The sequence below is a fragment of the Procambarus clarkii genome, chromosome 18 (assembly GCF_040958095.1).
Source record: "Procambarus clarkii isolate CNS0578487 chromosome 18, FALCON_Pclarkii_2.0, whole genome shotgun sequence".
Taxonomy (NCBI): domain Eukaryota; kingdom Metazoa; phylum Arthropoda; class Malacostraca; order Decapoda; family Cambaridae; genus Procambarus; species Procambarus clarkii.
Window position 1 is genome coordinate 11,759,114 of NC_091167.1, and position 16,933 is coordinate 11,776,046.

A 16,933-nucleotide genomic window follows, 5' to 3' on the forward strand; every position below is an offset into this window, starting at 1 on the left:
CCGTCAGTAGTTTCAAAGCGTTATATGACAAAGAGTGCTGGGAAGACGGGACACCACGAGCGTAGCTCTCATCCTGTAACTACACTTAGGTAATTACACTTAGGTAATTACCACAAAGAGGAAGCTGGACATGTAGCAACCAATGCAAGGACCCCAGGGAACGAACCAAGCAATCGCGAGAGCTGCGAAAGAGGCCGTTCCGAATACACCAGAACAGCTTCCAAAGCCAAACCCTGCCCAGCGGATAAAAGAGCAGGGCACAGTTCAGGCTGCCGCACAGCTGCTTGAGCAATCGCCGAGTGACCCGGATTCCTCCTCAAAATCAGCTGAAGGTGAGACTGCAACCAGAGCATAGCTGCAGGAGGGAGAAAAACAGACTTGAGATCCTTGATTCACTTGATTGTAAAAACACAATCGACTTGAGAATGGTCCAGGACGGACCGAAATGTCATCGTCCCTTCACCTTCTAGTGTGTGGTCTGGTCAACAGAAAATCTGAGTAAGTCCAAGAACCCCACACTAGGCCCAGCCTGAACCCAAGACGGAACCAACCTGAGACTGCCCGAATCCGGCAAGCTGGGAAAGAACCTAAACCAGCTAGCAAACAAGCAGACCGGCAGGGATCCCACACCAACCAGTCTTTGAAACAGGCTGCCATCCAGGAAGACACCGGAACCTAGTGACGCACACGATCAGTGTAAGAGTAGCCAAACTCAAACAAAACCGGATCCAACACAGAGGCGTAAACCGGGTCTTGCAGGAGGTACAAAACAAGAGGTCTCCCAAACCTCTGCAGGGGGGAAAAAGCCGAGAGAAAGAAAACCTCCGAGGAACCCAAGGGCACCCGGAAATGAACATGGGGAGGAGCCCTACCTACCGCATTTGCCAGCGGATAAGAAGCACAATGTTGATTTAAACAAAAGAAAAATCCTGATAAAAATGAGCCCCACTACTAAAACGGTTGTAATACAGACAAGACACTGAGCTCCATAGGCGAGGGAGCTGGACGAGCATACAGAGCAAGGTTGCTAGGCACAAAATTGGTGCCCATAATAAAATAATGAAAACAAGCAAATGACCACAGTCTATGAACACAAGGCTGAAGGTAAAATTATACAGCAGTACCACAGTCTCGTACACAAGACAAGACTGCCCCCGGGAACACAAGACCACCACCTACAATTCCTCAGAGGAATGAACAGGATAGAAAAAGACTGATGAATCAAAATGATTGGTACACCCATAATGGGACACAGGTGGAAACTGAGTACCCAAAGGAGCCACAGAGACATTAAAAAGAACTTGTCCAGAGGCAGAGTAGCAAGAAAAGAGAATGCAGGAGGCAGTAATGAGGTGGGGAGGCTGCAAACAGAGATGCAGGAGCTCAAGAAGCTCAGAAATGTGTATACCAGTAGAATGACGAGTGAGAGGCAGGCCCAAAGAGCCGAAGTGCAACTCATGCAAGCACAACTAGAAGCGTACAATGAGGCGAGTACAAACTTACCAAAACCACTGGCGACACATCGGCAGTGATGAGGGAAGCACACACCAATTCACGTATCTCCACATCCATTTCATAGCAGACAAAACCCAAACCTGAGACATGTCACACATAAGTGAAAGACTGAGTTACAGGTAAAAACACTGAAGCATTAACTAAATGAAAAATGCCCCAAAAAGCAGGAAAGGAATGATAAACTTTCAACTGCCCAGCTGCCATATGCAAAGAGTGGATGACAACAAACCACAGCCGAGGGATGATGTGCCACGACCGGTGCACTGTCCTGGCAGCCAGTCACGGCAACTCAAACTGGATAGGAAAACACATGCCAAAAATATAAACAACGACACCGCTGGTCCGAGATGAGGGAAGAACAGGGGTACCAAAAGCATCGGAAAATAACTGTGCAATAAATGTATGACGAACCACACAAAAAAATTGATATACCTGTAGTAATTTTTTTCATGACAAAACATGCAAGCAAAAGATGGATGCGTCCAACGTGAGGGATGCGTAAATCACGCTGACAAATACAGTAATACTAATTTAGAAAGGGAAGGAGGGGATGAAACCCCCCTTTCCAGCAGCCATAAACCCCTGCCCAGAAGGTGCGAGGGCCCAAGCAGGGGCAAAAGGAGCCCAAGTTTTCCAAGCGGACTCCTCCCGAGTCCAAGGAACCCCCCCGACACAGGCATCAGGGCTGAGTCCACTTCCACGCCCACCACTCCTGAAGAAAAGGCGGCATCCAGGGAAAAAACTTCCAAGAAGGAAGTCTGCTGAGTTGACCAGCAGACTTGCTGGAAAACTGGGCTCAACTATCTCCACGCCCGAAATGGAAGGGGCAGCCCCCTAAGCCACCCGAGCCTCATCACGAGTTAAACCCCACCCTGACTCCGAAAGTCTCAGATGTCTGGGAGCCAGAAGTAGGGGAAAAGGAGCAGAGTGAACCACGCCCACCTGGGAAGGATGCAGGGGCGCAGACAGAACCAAGGTTGAAGCGATCCACACCCATAAATCCAGGTCCCTAAAACCCAAGCGTGGCAGCTCCTGGGGCATCCAACCAGGGCCCATTGCAATAAGGAGAATCAAGCATGCAATCACAGCTGCTGCCTGATTCCCGAGATCAACAGGCAAGGAATGAGGAAAGTGTTAATTTCCAACGACGACGAACAATGGTTCACCGAAGCGGGAGATGTTCGGATTTGCTTACGATGTCGAGACAGAGTTCACAGACTGGTGGAAAACTTTTCCATTCTATCACAGATTACATTTAATACTTCGCTCATATGACAAGTTCGACCACACAAGTGGACCACACACGTGGACCACACAAGTGGACCACAAGTGGTCCACAAGCTTACAATGTTGGGACAGAGTTCACAGAATGGTGGAAAACTGTCTCATTCTATCACAGATTACCATCAATAATTCCTTTATGAGACAAGTTGGATCACACCACAAGTGAAGCATATGAACCAAACACCAGTCAGAGTGGTCCACACAAATGAACGACAGTTTCAATGATTTTCGTTCACCTGATTTGTGACAAACATATCTTTGTAAATTAATTTAAAGGCTAAAGCGTGAATAACTAGCTAATGTGTTGAAATCTTCTTATGTACATTTTCTGTGATGAAACAAGATGAGTGAGGGTGGACAGATAAGGGAATACTGTACAGTAAACCTCCCTTTACAGTGAGGTTTGACTCACTTTCGTCTGTCATCATTGTTCAGTGACCCATGACTTTGAACGTTTCAGATTAATAAATCATTTCTAAAACTGGTGTTTTAATAACTCTTTATTATCCCAATTAAACTAAACTAAATAAAACCAAAAATATACTGTAATATTATCGATATCTGATAGTTGAGAAATTATTCATGTTATTTGTGGCACAACTCCAGCACGAGTGGACGGGTCTAATCCATGACACACCAAGCGTGTTTTGTTCGATTTCGTCACCACAGTTCAGTGACCTACGGCTTTGAAATAATAAAATTAATAAATCAGTTCTAAAATAAGTATTTTTTTATAGCTCTTATTATCGTAATAATGTTATATAACTAAATACATAACTCAAAATATATTATTTGATGTAAATCGAATATTTGAGAGACATTTATGTTACTGGATCTGCCTTAAAACGCCAGCCAACTGTAGGGTGTACATATAGACCTAGTCTGTGTTCGTATAATATGCACCCAGTGCCCTTAGCTTTGTCTGCGAATGACGTACAGTATTTATCCGCCGGTGGAAGAATAATCGTGGAATTGACCATTTTTTTACTACAGCTGTATTGTTATACAACAAAATATCTCAGGGGCTTACTAATATTGTCTTTTTAATGCCAAAAAATATAGCAATATTTTGCAAGAACTAGTAACAGAAAATCATACAGCCATAACCAGCACGAGAACAGTCATACCCAGCATGAGAACAGCTGTACCCAGCACGAGCACAGCCGTACCCAGCACGAGCACAGCCGTACCCAGCACGAGCACAGCCGTACCCAGCACAAGCACAGTTGTACCCAGCACAAGCACAGTTGTACCCAGCACTGGTACAACAGCAGCCAGCACCAGCTCAGAAGCAGCTGAAGCCACAGCAGCAGCAAACACCAGCAAAGCTGACACAAACATCTAAAAAACATCATGTGCAGCGTGAACAGTTAGAACAAGTGTTAAATTTAAGTGTGTACATAGTGTTAAAATTAAAGTTGCAGTAATTTTAGCGTACAATAGTTTTCATAAACTGTATTGTAGTACTGTACTCAACATACAGCAGAACTACTTAATCAACACAGTGTTAACGGCATAATACACTACAGTATGTATTTACTGTACAGCATTCACAACTCCATGAGACTTCAAGATGGACATAACTCCAACAATAAGGTAAATAACAAATGTAACAGTATTTTTTAGTAGGGTAATAATATATAGGTACAGAATATAATATGATAATGCATTTTTATTGTGTACAAGAAAAGAGAGAGAGTGGCACAAATGCCTCCTGATGGTCACCTCTTGCAATGCACCCAACGCTCCAACGCACTGGTGTTGGTCCCATATAGTACGTTGAATCGAGATTGTACTGTACTGATGGTCTTGGCCTCCACCACCTTCTCACCTAACTTGTTCCAACCGTCTACCACTCTGTTTGCAAAAGTGAATTTTCTTATATTTCTTCGGCATCTGTGTTTAGCTAGTTTAAATCTATGACCTCTTGTTCTTGAAGTGCCAGGTCTCAGGAAATCTTCCCTGTCGATTTTATCAATTCCTCTTACTATTTTGTAAGTAGTGATCATATCACTTCTTTTTCTTCTGTCTTCTAGTTTTGGCATATTTAATGCCTCTAACCTCTCTTCATAGCTCTGGCCCTTCAGTTCTGGGAGCCACTTAGTAGCATGTCTCTGCACCTTTTCCAGTTTGTTGATGTGCTTCTTAAGATATGGGCACCACACAACCGCTGCATATTCTAGCTTTGGCCTAACAAAAGGCGTGAACAATTTCTTTAGTATTTCGCCATCCATGTATTTAAAAGCAATTCTGAAGTTAGAAAGTGTGGCATAGGCTCCTCGCACAACGTTCTTTATGTGGTCCTCAGGTGATAGTTTTTTATCTAGAACCACCCCTAGATCTCTTTATCAGAATTCATTAAAGATTTCTCACATAATTTACAGGTTGTGTGGGGTCTATGTTCTCCTATTCCACATTCCATAACATGGCATTTATTCACATTAAATTCCATTTGCCAAGTGATGCTCCATATACTTATTTTGTCCAGGTCTTCTTGAAGGGCATGACAATCATCTAAGTTTCTTATCCTTCCTATTATCTTAGCATCATCAACAAACATGTTCATATAATTCTGTATACCAATTGGTAGATCATTTATGTAGACAATAAACATCACTGGTGCAAGAACTGAACCCTGTGGTACTCCACTTGTGACATTTTTCCAGTCCGATACATTGCCTCTGATTACTGCCCTCATTTTTCTATCAGTAAAATTTTCATCCATGTTAGAAGGTTACCTGTCACCCCTCTAATATTTTCCAGTTTCCAGAACAACCTCTTATGTGGAACTCTGTCAAAAGCCTTTTTTAGGTCCAGATAGATGCAGTCAACCCAACCATTTCTTTCCTGTAAAATCTCTGTGGCTCGATCGTAGAAACTGAGTAAATTCGATAAACAGGATCTTCCAGGTGTAAACCATACTGTCTGTCTAATATTATATCATTTCTCTCCAGGTGTTCTACCCATTTAGTTTTTATTATTTTTTCCAATATTTTAACTATTACACTTGTCAATGATACAGGTCTATAATTGAGGGGGTCTTCCCTGCTGCCACTTTTGTAGATTGGAACTATGTTAGCCTTTTTCCACACGTCTGCTACGACTCCTGTACACAGGGATGCCTGAAAGATCAGGTGAAGTGGAATGCTGAGCTCAGGTGCACATTCTCTCAGAACCCATGGTGAAACTCCATCTGGGCCAACTGCTTTATTCTTACTGAGCTTTAGCATATTTTCCACTTCATCTCTAGACACCTCTATATGCTCTATGTTGTTCTCTGGAATTTTATTGTGTCTGGTTCTCTGAAGATTTCATTTTGTACAAACACACTTTGGAAGAAAGTGTGTATTGTTTGTTTGGTTTCTTTCTAGGGGAGTTATTTTTATCTTTTCAGGTGTAGATTGCAATGTTAACCAGACAGTGGCCTATTTTGATTCACCTACCTTTCTGGGTCCTTCCCCAGTTGATGGCAATTATGACATACTTTAAATGTAAAGTGCTCATAAGCTACTGCTTCCTGGGGCCTCTCTGAAGGGGAAAGGGGATCCAGGTTCTGACTTGTGGTCCCCAGTAGACAAGGACTACTGTGACTGATGACCCCAAATATAGCATACATCAGTTCGGATAGAATCAAAGAACCGACGGGGGTTCCCCACAGAAAACACCAGAGTACATGTAGGCATTTCAAGACGAAGTGGAAAATTTACTCAAAGGGCTAAATAGAAATAAAGCTGTTGGACCAAATGGAGTTGCATTCCAGGTTAGTGACATGCTGACAATTAAACCTGCTGTCATGATGCATGATTATGTTCTGATTAAGTCCAGATGGGTGGAAAAATCTGTTAACAATTTTGAGCCTACAACATGTTCACTGCCAACTTAGAGGTCACCCCCCGACGTGCGGGCGAGTGTGCGGGCAAGCGCGCGGCGACACCGAAACACGTATACTCGTTTCAGTTCTCTCACTTTAATTCTCATGTTACGTCGTTCGTTTTGGTATAATTGTGTTCGCAATTAAATTCCCTGCAGATGTATATGCATATAATGTCCAAAAGCCTGGTGAGACTCCCTGCAGCAAAGCCTAAAGTTACCCTTGAATGAGCACCAATTTGCACACCGCAACCTAATGTGTATACTCGTTCAGTTTGATAACATCAATTTTCGTGTTATGTCACTCGTTTTGGTATCAAATTGTTTGCAATATAAAGGCGCGTATTTTAAAACTAGTCCCATAATAATAGAGCAATAACTGGAATTTTAACAAATATTTTAATTTTGGATGCTCATCACCACAAAATTATTTATATCATTCCAGTGTTCCGACATAAATTTTTGATACATCTTTCATTTTGGTATTAAATTGTGCGCACCCTAAAGGCACTCATTTTGAAACTCCCCAAGTCGGTCGGATAAAAAATGAATTTGATACAAATATTTTTGTATTGGACGCAACAACAGGCCAAGGCTACGACTCCAGAGAAAAAAAGTGGACGCGAGCGATGTCCAAAGAGTGTGATAGTGTTAATTAACACTATCACACTCTTTGGACACCGCTCGCGTCCACTTTCCTTTCTATTGCAAAAATTAAAATTTTAATAGCAAATGGTTGTTAATGTTTTTTCAATAAAAATTAGAGATGTGTTTTGTTTTACCCTGTACAGGTAATGTATTTTTTTTTATTTCTAACCACTTGACTGCGCCAACCGAGTATTCTCGGTCGGCGGGAAACTGCGCCAACCGAGAAAACTCTTTGACTTTTCGTAACCAATTCTAAATGTGTACGAGGTTGGTTGTGTACGAAATGGACTCTTAGGACCTCCAGTGGGAGGCAGCCATCTTGGAAAAAAATCCCAGAATGCCCTAGGCTGCTGGCTGGGTTAGTATTGAATGAGCAACCATGGGTGGCGCACGCGCCTCTGGCTCCCAAACACCTGTCTGACGGGGTGTTAAAAGATAACGCTCTGTCGGTGAAATTCAAGCCTTATTGTTTGAAGAACATAAGGGTCATAATATTGATGAAGCTAGGCGCAATAAGGACCTAACACAAAGGTCGGATGCAAGTGATACAGCACCTATGAGGATGATACAGTGAGCGTATCCAGTTGTAGCACTGAGCGTCACCCTTGCAATCCTATGCTATCTACAATTATTTAGATGAAACACAATGTAGATGAATCGTTTTCTGCGTTCAGTGATGATGCATCTGATACAAGTAGCATAGATGAACAGTGTTAGCAGCTTCCATGATGGTGTTTTCCATAGATATATTCAAGAATACCTGAATCTTTTCTAACTGACAGACACTCATGAGGTAAGCTGAATCTCTTCCTGTGTGGGACTATACAAAGCGATCTTTTCAAGACTACCTTACAAATCGATCTTTTCCTATAATCTTTTCAATACTACCTTATGCTTTACAAGCTTGGCTACATACAACCTACCAGTACTAAAGCCAAGGGTGTACGTGAGTGCGTTATTTGCAAGCACACAGAATGAAGAAACAGGAAGCGAAAATTTGTCTGTACCTGGTGCACTGAGAGCGAAGTCACGCTGTGTACCATGGGCTACTTCATTGATTATTACTCCCTTCCGAAGTACTGAGTGTGTAATACAGTGTGTTACTGTGTAAATGGTGTGTGAAACTGTACATATTGTAATTTCAGCGAAGTTTTAACAGGTAATATTGCGATAATAAATATTTATTGTGGACACATTACTGACATATGTATCAAAGTTCCATGGAACATTATGAACGTTCTACTGTATACATATTGTAAAAGACACAAATATGCATCATATACGATAAAAAACTAATAAAACTGTATTGGAAATACATAAAACATTGTAAATATATTTGTGGCAATACCCGGTGCTTGAATGGCCCGTGCGACCATGTCTGGGCGATTCATACACAGGCGACCAGGCCCTGATGATGTCACAGCGCACCTTGTCCACGTCCCCACAGCCAAAGTAAGTGGAATTTGGTATTTATTTTTACATAGACATGTTCAGGGAAGGGAATTTATCATTTTATGAAGAAAAAAGAATTTTTTGGGAACACTTTATTTCATGCGCACCGAGGGAATTTCACAATAAACTCAGCGCAGCACGGTGGTTAATGTTATGCTAACGGTGGCTGTGGTGGAGCCTTGCAATGGCTATGAAGCCTGGACACTAATCAAGAGCCAAGATGAAATCTTGTGAGTTTACTTTTTGGGGCTAATGATAGAATACACAGTTACAGGGACTAATATATAGCTATTGTTGAAAACTGAATGGTGATGTGCCAGACATGGGGCCTCCTCTATTTACTAAGTCCCTATAAAGAAAGTGAGGGACTCAGATTTTTTGTTCAAGATGGGTGATGGTTACAAGAGGCCTGAGGAAGCAAATGTGAGCCTAGTCTATACATGTGTTTTAGATTTTATGACAGGCCTAAAACATTGGTGGTCAAGGTGCGCATTGCAGGGGTTAAGCCACTTGTGCCACTAACCTGTTGAACAGCAATTGGTGACTCTGTGATATCCAGGAGCTTGATGCCACCATCTTTACGGGTGACTGTGGAACGTACCAGCGGCCGGCTTACTGGGGTGGAACCCAAACCTGAACCTCTCAGTCCAGAGCCTGGCAACCGGCTGGGAATGCCCTTCAATGGTGCTGTTGGAAAAAGAAATATTGAATGGCTAGCCACTTGAACCTGGCTATCATAGTGTACACAACACAATTGATCTTTTTGAATACTGTATTATTAACATCACGTTTGTAATACCTAGAATAGACAGTAAAATCAAGTATCTATTGTTTCTAGTTCTTCTGTTGAGTTCCTGAAGACAGAAGTGAAACAATTCAGTGAGGATACAGAATAACTAAAGCCTTCATGCCCCTCATACTACTCAAACTATAATGCATTAGTACTGTGCTAAAGTTGTAAAGGAATTTAAATTTGCATTACTCCAATAAATACCCACTAAATATATTTGAAGATATAAACCAGATATTTTGGTTATTAACTACCTAAATTAATGCCCAAGAAAAAATACGTACTATAGAACGTATTCCCTCCCAGGAGCTCTCGATCTGAAGGTGGTTACAGGAGGCTAAAATCACCATGAAAACTTTCACATCCATGCTCTCTAGACTCCTCCCTCACTACCCTTTCTTTCATATGTAATTACACTCTTCCCCTCCAAGATAAGTGCCACCTACCTCTACCATATGATCTTATTTCAATCTTGTAGACACTCTAGCATCCTACAAATATGTCCATACTACCTCAGTGTAAAGTACCTAACCTCCCCAACTCCATATTTCCTTTCCTCATCCTTTATATCATACAACATAAGAATAAAGTAAATTGCAGGACAGTTGACCCATATAAGGCAGTTCCTAAATACAGATTATCCACCCAGACTCATTCACATGTGTCTAACCTGTACACTTGAAACACTCGGGTGATTCCACATCTGTTATGTTACCCACTAACATAATATTTCTTCACTGCAATATCCGTCCCACATATTTATACCAGCTGATGTTCTCGGAAAACTCATTTCCACTGCATGTACTCTTGGGTACTTTGCTCCTCTCCAAGACAAGTTTCACTTTCATATGTCAGGGCTTTCTTAAACTCTCTTAGTAGTGTAATAACAATCATTCCTTTCATTACAATATTCACCTCTTATACCACTACACACATATACATATACCTGTATATATAAAAAAGTACCAGGGAGGTACTTGCACAACCCTTATGCCCACCACAGCAATAAATTCCTCTCCTATTTTACCCATCATACATGCAGAAAATTAGTTGCAATACAGCTCGTCCTCGTAAGGTTTCCCAACATCAAGAAAACGGTCAATTTAAAGTGTCCTCTCCTAACATACCAGAGGACCCAAAACAGAAAACAGGACAGTACGTCACTTTCAAGAGCCACTCCCATTTTCTAATACGACAAGTTTTGGCCTTATGTAACACATATGAGCAAAAAGCGATGTTCTTTGTAGGAGGACAGGTTGTACAATAACAGAGCTGATGAAATGATGGGCCAAATGATCTATCAGAAAATGAAGAAAGACAATGTTTTGGTCCATCCTGTATTCTCTCACGCATGCTGTATTCTTCATATAAAATAATTTACTGCTGTTGATAAACTCTTTCATCAAACTGATCTTTAATATTTCCAACAATTCTTCAGTATCAATACTGTCACATTCACTTTCCTAAATCCATAACTTCCTCTCAAGCATACAACTTCCTCTCTATTAGAAAATTGTCAACCATTCTAACAGTAAGAATCTAATATGTGCATCTCCTCCACTTGAGAAAACCCACTGTTACTCCCTATCTGCACCGAATTATTTCTTTAACTCTCACAACTGCGCCCTTGTACACACTTTCTTGTAATAATAAACTAGCGTCCCCCATAACATTTTCCCAATCTTCCCCAATACCCTTTCCCTTATAGACCAAAATGACTTCATTCCAATCACCTAGCACCTCAATCTCCTGCCATACCATCTGATATACACCAACCATTATGTCCACTATCACCCCCTTCCCATACACCAACACAACTGGCTATTTCATCTATACCAAGAACCTTTTCCTTGTGTAACTTTCCTTCACAGAAAACATATTATTGCCTTCATCATTTGTAAATGTTACTCTTAAAATATTCACTACACCTCTTGGTAACATCACAAACATTTGTCAACGAAGTATCCCACTCGACTCCCGATAAAAACACAAATACTGTAATGTTACACAATTCCCCTGAATAGCCATGAAAACTGCCTCTTAACTCTTACCTTTGTCATTGATAGACTCATCATGACACTACTACACTCCACCTGGACCTTCAGTCATCATCAAAACATCCAAGAAAATCGAGCTCAAGCAAGTCTAGACAATAGCCCCAGGATACACCCCATACCCCAGGTGAGACCATTGCAGGTGCACCAACTGGTGGGTGGTTATAACCTGCAAACTGCTCATTATCCTTCCAGTGACTTGTTCCAGTTGACCGTTGACAAAGGATGTGACGTCACCATCAGGGGTACTACAAGTTCACCTGACCCCAGCCGTAACTTCAGTCTCTCTTCAGGTGCTCAAGAATTACGACATTACTAGCTGGCACGACACTAGACTGCTTCTCCAGACCTCGCTTCGTGTCCAGGTTATAACGTTTTGTACAGAGTAATCATTTACGTTTCAAGTATTATTTTCATTGTGTTAACGTAAGCTTTCCTATGATGTTTTGCTACTGTGTATCAGCCAAGTGTTGTAAGTCAGGGATTTTTGTAATTCAGGTGTTTTTGTTTATCTTTATTATAGAGTAAGTTGTTATATTATTTGTATGAGTATTACTCTTGCCCAATTCTCACACTGCAAAGGCCAATGCCTTTTATTTTATTTTAATGAACGTGTGCGCCACACTCCATCTGCCCGGTACAGCTGCGGTACTGTCTCACGTCACATGTATACATGCCTCAAGATAACAACAAAAGCAGCCACAATGGCAAGGGAAGCAAGCAAAAAGACTATTACAAAGAGATTTTAATCTCAAAGTATATGAAACATGAAGAGCAAAATTAGCAGACAAAGCCGATAAACATTTCAAGTGGGAGCATGAAAGAACCGACAAGATAACGACGAAAGGTTCCACCAGTATCCTTAGAATGCCATTTACCCAAAATGAAGATGTAGAGAAAATAAAATCTGAGGTGTCACTGGGAGCCAGTAACCAATGCATTAGTGTGTTACATTAAACTGTAGAACTGAAAGAGGGAGTGGAACCAAGAAACTGGATAGTGTGAGAGAACACACAAAACGGGAGCTACAGAAGGGTTAGTGATTATTTGTAGATGTTCAATCGAAGACTCAAATTGAAGGAAAGTCAGCGAACCAGATGACGCATTCATAAGCAGAAATGCTTAGAAGCAATAGTACAGTTCATACCTTTTTTAGCATGAACCCATCATTCAACACTTAGGTGGAAAAAGTGAAGCACAGAAAAAGTATAAGGACATAGGTACAGAGGTATAAAGAGAGGCACTTAAGAGGCCCAGGAATGGTGTTAGAAGTTACTACTGTCAACACAGATAACACAGCCCCAATGGCCCAGTCACTGGCCAGGCCATATTGCAGCAAGATCATGGGAAGTAGTAGTCCATTGTATTCCCACTACAGCCTCCTCTTTTTTTTTTTTTTTTTAACTACATTTTCCATCTGCACGCTGCCCTTTACACAACCCACTGCTTTTTATGTCAACTTTATTTACCCACAAATTTCTCAAGACTTTCTGTAGCTCTTTTCTTACATTTTTTTTTTAAACTTGTATACAAAAAATATTATCAATCTTTTACACATTTGTCTCTCCCGTTCAATCAGGTGATTGCTGCTTCACTAACAATACTCAAATCAGTATGCATGATACGTCAGCGAATGTTTTTAAGTTTTTAGTTTTTTTCAAATTTGTAATCATACGAAGGTGGGTTGATATATATGTCAACAACTTAGAAACTAGTGAAAAATCTCTGGCTTCCTTACACACACAGGGAAAGGGAGTTCTTATTGGGAACAAAGTGAAGAAGAATACATTGTTACATACACACATGTATCACATCAACACAGCCCATCTTCAATAATCTTTAGCTTTGTTCACAATTTTCCAAAGTGTAATTCATTAATTGCAGCAAACTTATTTACACAAGACAACTCTTACATTTTATTTCTACACATTTATAATCAAACACTCTTGCTTCACTTCATTCTCTTCCCTTTGTCTCCATGTATATACCTATGTATAAATCAATGCTATATTGAAGAATCTGAGTAACAAATCCCTCTCCAAACACACATCCACCAAGAATCCACTTTCCAATTTACACCTAACAAGCCCCAATTTCCAAAATGTCTAAATTTAGTTTCTACCTTAGGATTCATATTCCTAGGCACAGTAACTTTCCAACCATCTTGCAGCTTCACTCAATGATTCAAATTTGTTAATAGCACTATCCACTCATTCTTTCCATCAACATTCTCTGTGCACAAAGGAGTACAGTACATGCATTTACAAGTATGCACACTATAATTCAGCTCAAAGTCCCAGATATTGTCACATTAACAGACGAATCTTGAAGAAAATATTTTAAATCAGGTCGTATTCCCAAGGGGCTACTCAGTTTGGAGACATGACAGGGAAAACTAGGAAGGGAAAGGAGTGGCTATACTGGTGAAAGAACACCTGAAAGTAAGAGAGTTAATATTTGAAAACCCTCGAGATATTGACATAATGGCATTGCAGATCTGGAATCAAGATGATAAGCTGATAATTTTAAATGCCTACAGCCCACCAACAAGCAACACATGGACAAAGGAAGAACTGGATGACAAACGAGAGGGCCTCATAATAGTCACGAGAGAGATTATGGTAAGAGCTGACAAAGATAAATCCTGATTGTTGGTACTGGGGACTTCAACTTTAAGTCAATAGACTGGGAGGCCTACGAGGCAAGAACAGAGAACATTTAGACAGGCAGATTTGCAAACCTCCTTTTGGAGACATTCATGTATCAACACGTCAAGTAGCCCACAAGAATGAGGGAAGAGGATGTTCCGTCAGTACTGGATCTAGTATTCCCTAGGAAAGAAGAAGAGGTATTTGACATCCAGTACCTTCCTTCCTTGGGAAAGAGTGAACATGTCCTCTTGGACATTAAATACGCTTTGCGATATAATCAAGTAGAGAATGGGAACATTGAAATAGTTGTTTAATTCAATTTCAAGAGAGGACGCTATGGGGAACTCCTACGGACTCGTCACCACCGTCTGCGTATGGGCCTGGTAGTTCCAGCGCCATCTATGAGACTGTACTCATACTCCCCGGGAATGGGACGCTACATAGACAACGCCATCTATGGGTGGTGGCGTAACCAGGACAAATGGCTAAAGATTCCTGCCTTGGACAGGCAGAGGGGTCATTGTGGGCGCCCTCTGGTGAGGTGGGGAATCAAGACCAGCGTCACCTAGGTTGTGCTACAGAACAATATCAATGCCCGAGTGAGGAAGTGTTGCTTCCTGGTTTCTCCAGTACCCTATAACTGATGACGTGTCTGTGTCCATGGAGGTGACATGGGGCAGCAGTGGTACTGAGGAAGGCAGTCTACCTTGGGCAGCCTAAACTCTCCCGACTTAGTCCCGCCTGACGACTAAGTGAGCCGCCGCTGACCAGAACCAGTGTATTTTCTGCTAGTGGAGTAGCAGTGGAAGAATTTGGTGTATCCCGGGACTGGCTAAGGGAAGAGAAGACAGACAGTGAGGTGCCTGTTGAGGAGTGTTACTAGCCCACAGCTAGAGGCCCCGGCCAGGGTTGTGATACCTCTGTATTTGTCTGTCTATTGGCCCCAATCAGCATGGCTGAGGTTCTCTGTCAGCACTTGACTGGAGAGTGATTGTGGCCAGAGGCACCTCATGAGAATGCCGGTAGGCTGGCCCACGGCAAAGGTAGACTCGTCAGTGTTTCCCAGTACCGTGGCCGGTAAGGTCGGGAACGGTACTGTGTGTCGGGGTAACACGAAGATCGTCGAAAGCTGCATTGTGTTAGTGTCGTGGAGTGCTCAGTGTCTTATGTGAGAACGATACCTGTATATATATTTAAGTGTAGTAATATTTCATTTTTATGTTTCTATTTAATGTGATGGGAATATATTGATAAAGGGTTCAGTGTTGTGTTCATTCCCCTCTTTTATTTATTGCATTACCTAGTCAACTCCTTGAAAGCCACTACCGACTTGGGGTCGGATACTATCACTTAGGTTCATCCATCAAGAACCCGGTTACGACCCATAGTGGCCGCTAACAGGAACTTAGACATTTTTTTTTTCATGGGTATAATTGAACAGACTTGTTGCTAGGCAAAGAAGTAAATGAGATGGATGGCATATTTTGCGAAATATACAATGAAGGCACACAAACATTCATACCAAAACCGAGATGCAAACATAGGAAACAGGGTTGGTTCAACAGAAATTGCAAGAGGACCAGAGATTAAAAGACACAAGCATGGAATTATCATAGGAAGAGGCCAAACCCCCAAACATACCAGCGATACAAAGATGCCAGAAACAACTACACGTCAGTAAGGAGAGAGGCAGAGAGGAACTTTGAGAACGGTATAGCAGACAAATGTAAATCAGATCCAGGCCTTTTCTATAAATTCATTAAAAGCAAGCTGCGGGTAAAGGACAATATACAGAGGTTGAAAATGGGGGACAGATACATGGAAAATGAAATGTGTAAAACATTAAACAAAAAGTTTCAAAGTGTGCTTGTAGAAAATGAGATCTTCAGGGAACCAGACACAATAAAAAATCCAGGGAACAACATAGAGCACATAGAGGTGTCTAGAGACAAAGTGAAACAAATGCTCTTAGAGCTAAATAAGAACAAAGCAGTTGGACCAGATGGAGTTTCACCATGGGTTCTGAGAGAATGTGCACCCGAGTTCAGTATTCCACTTCAGCTGATTTTTCAGACATCCCTGTGTACAGGAGTCGTAGCACATGTGTGGAAAAAGGCTAGTATAGTTCCAATCTACAAAAGAGGCAGCAGGGAAGACCCCCTCAATTATAGACCATATCATTGACAAGTGTAATAGTCAAAATATTGGAAAAAATAATTTTAACTAAATGGGTAGAACACCTGGAGAGAAACGATATATCAGACACACAGAATGGTTTTCGATCTGGAAGATCCTGTGCATCGAATTTACTCAGTTTCTATGATCGAGCTACAGAGATTTTACAGGAAAAAGATGGCTGGGTTGACTGCATCTATCTAGATCTAAAAAAGGCTTTTGACATAGTTCCACATAACAGTTTGTTCTGGAAATTGGAACATATTGGAGGGATGGCAGGTAAGCTTCTAACATGGAAGAAAAATTTTCTGATAGAAAAATGAGGGCAGTAATCAGAGGCAATGTATCAGACTGGAGAAATGTCATAAGTGGAGTACCACAGGGTTCAGTTCTTGCACCGGTGATGTTCATTGTCTACATAAATGATCTACCAGTTGGTATACAGAATTATATGAACATGTTTGCTGATGATGCTAAGATAATAGGAAGGATAA

General features: G+C 41.4%; 1 protein-coding gene across 1 annotated transcript in view; it reads right to left on the reverse strand.

The window, feature by feature from the left end:
• The window catches only part of LOC123754682 (negative elongation factor A), a 128,520-nt gene that overhangs the window by 37,154 nt on the left and 74,433 nt on the right, over positions 1-16,933 (reverse strand). The window contains exon 5 of the mRNA XM_069326259.1: positions 9,293-9,456. Coding sequence (XP_069182360.1) covers positions 9,293-9,456 — 164 coding nt within the window. The remainder of the gene's footprint in view (positions 1-9,292; positions 9,457-16,933) is intronic.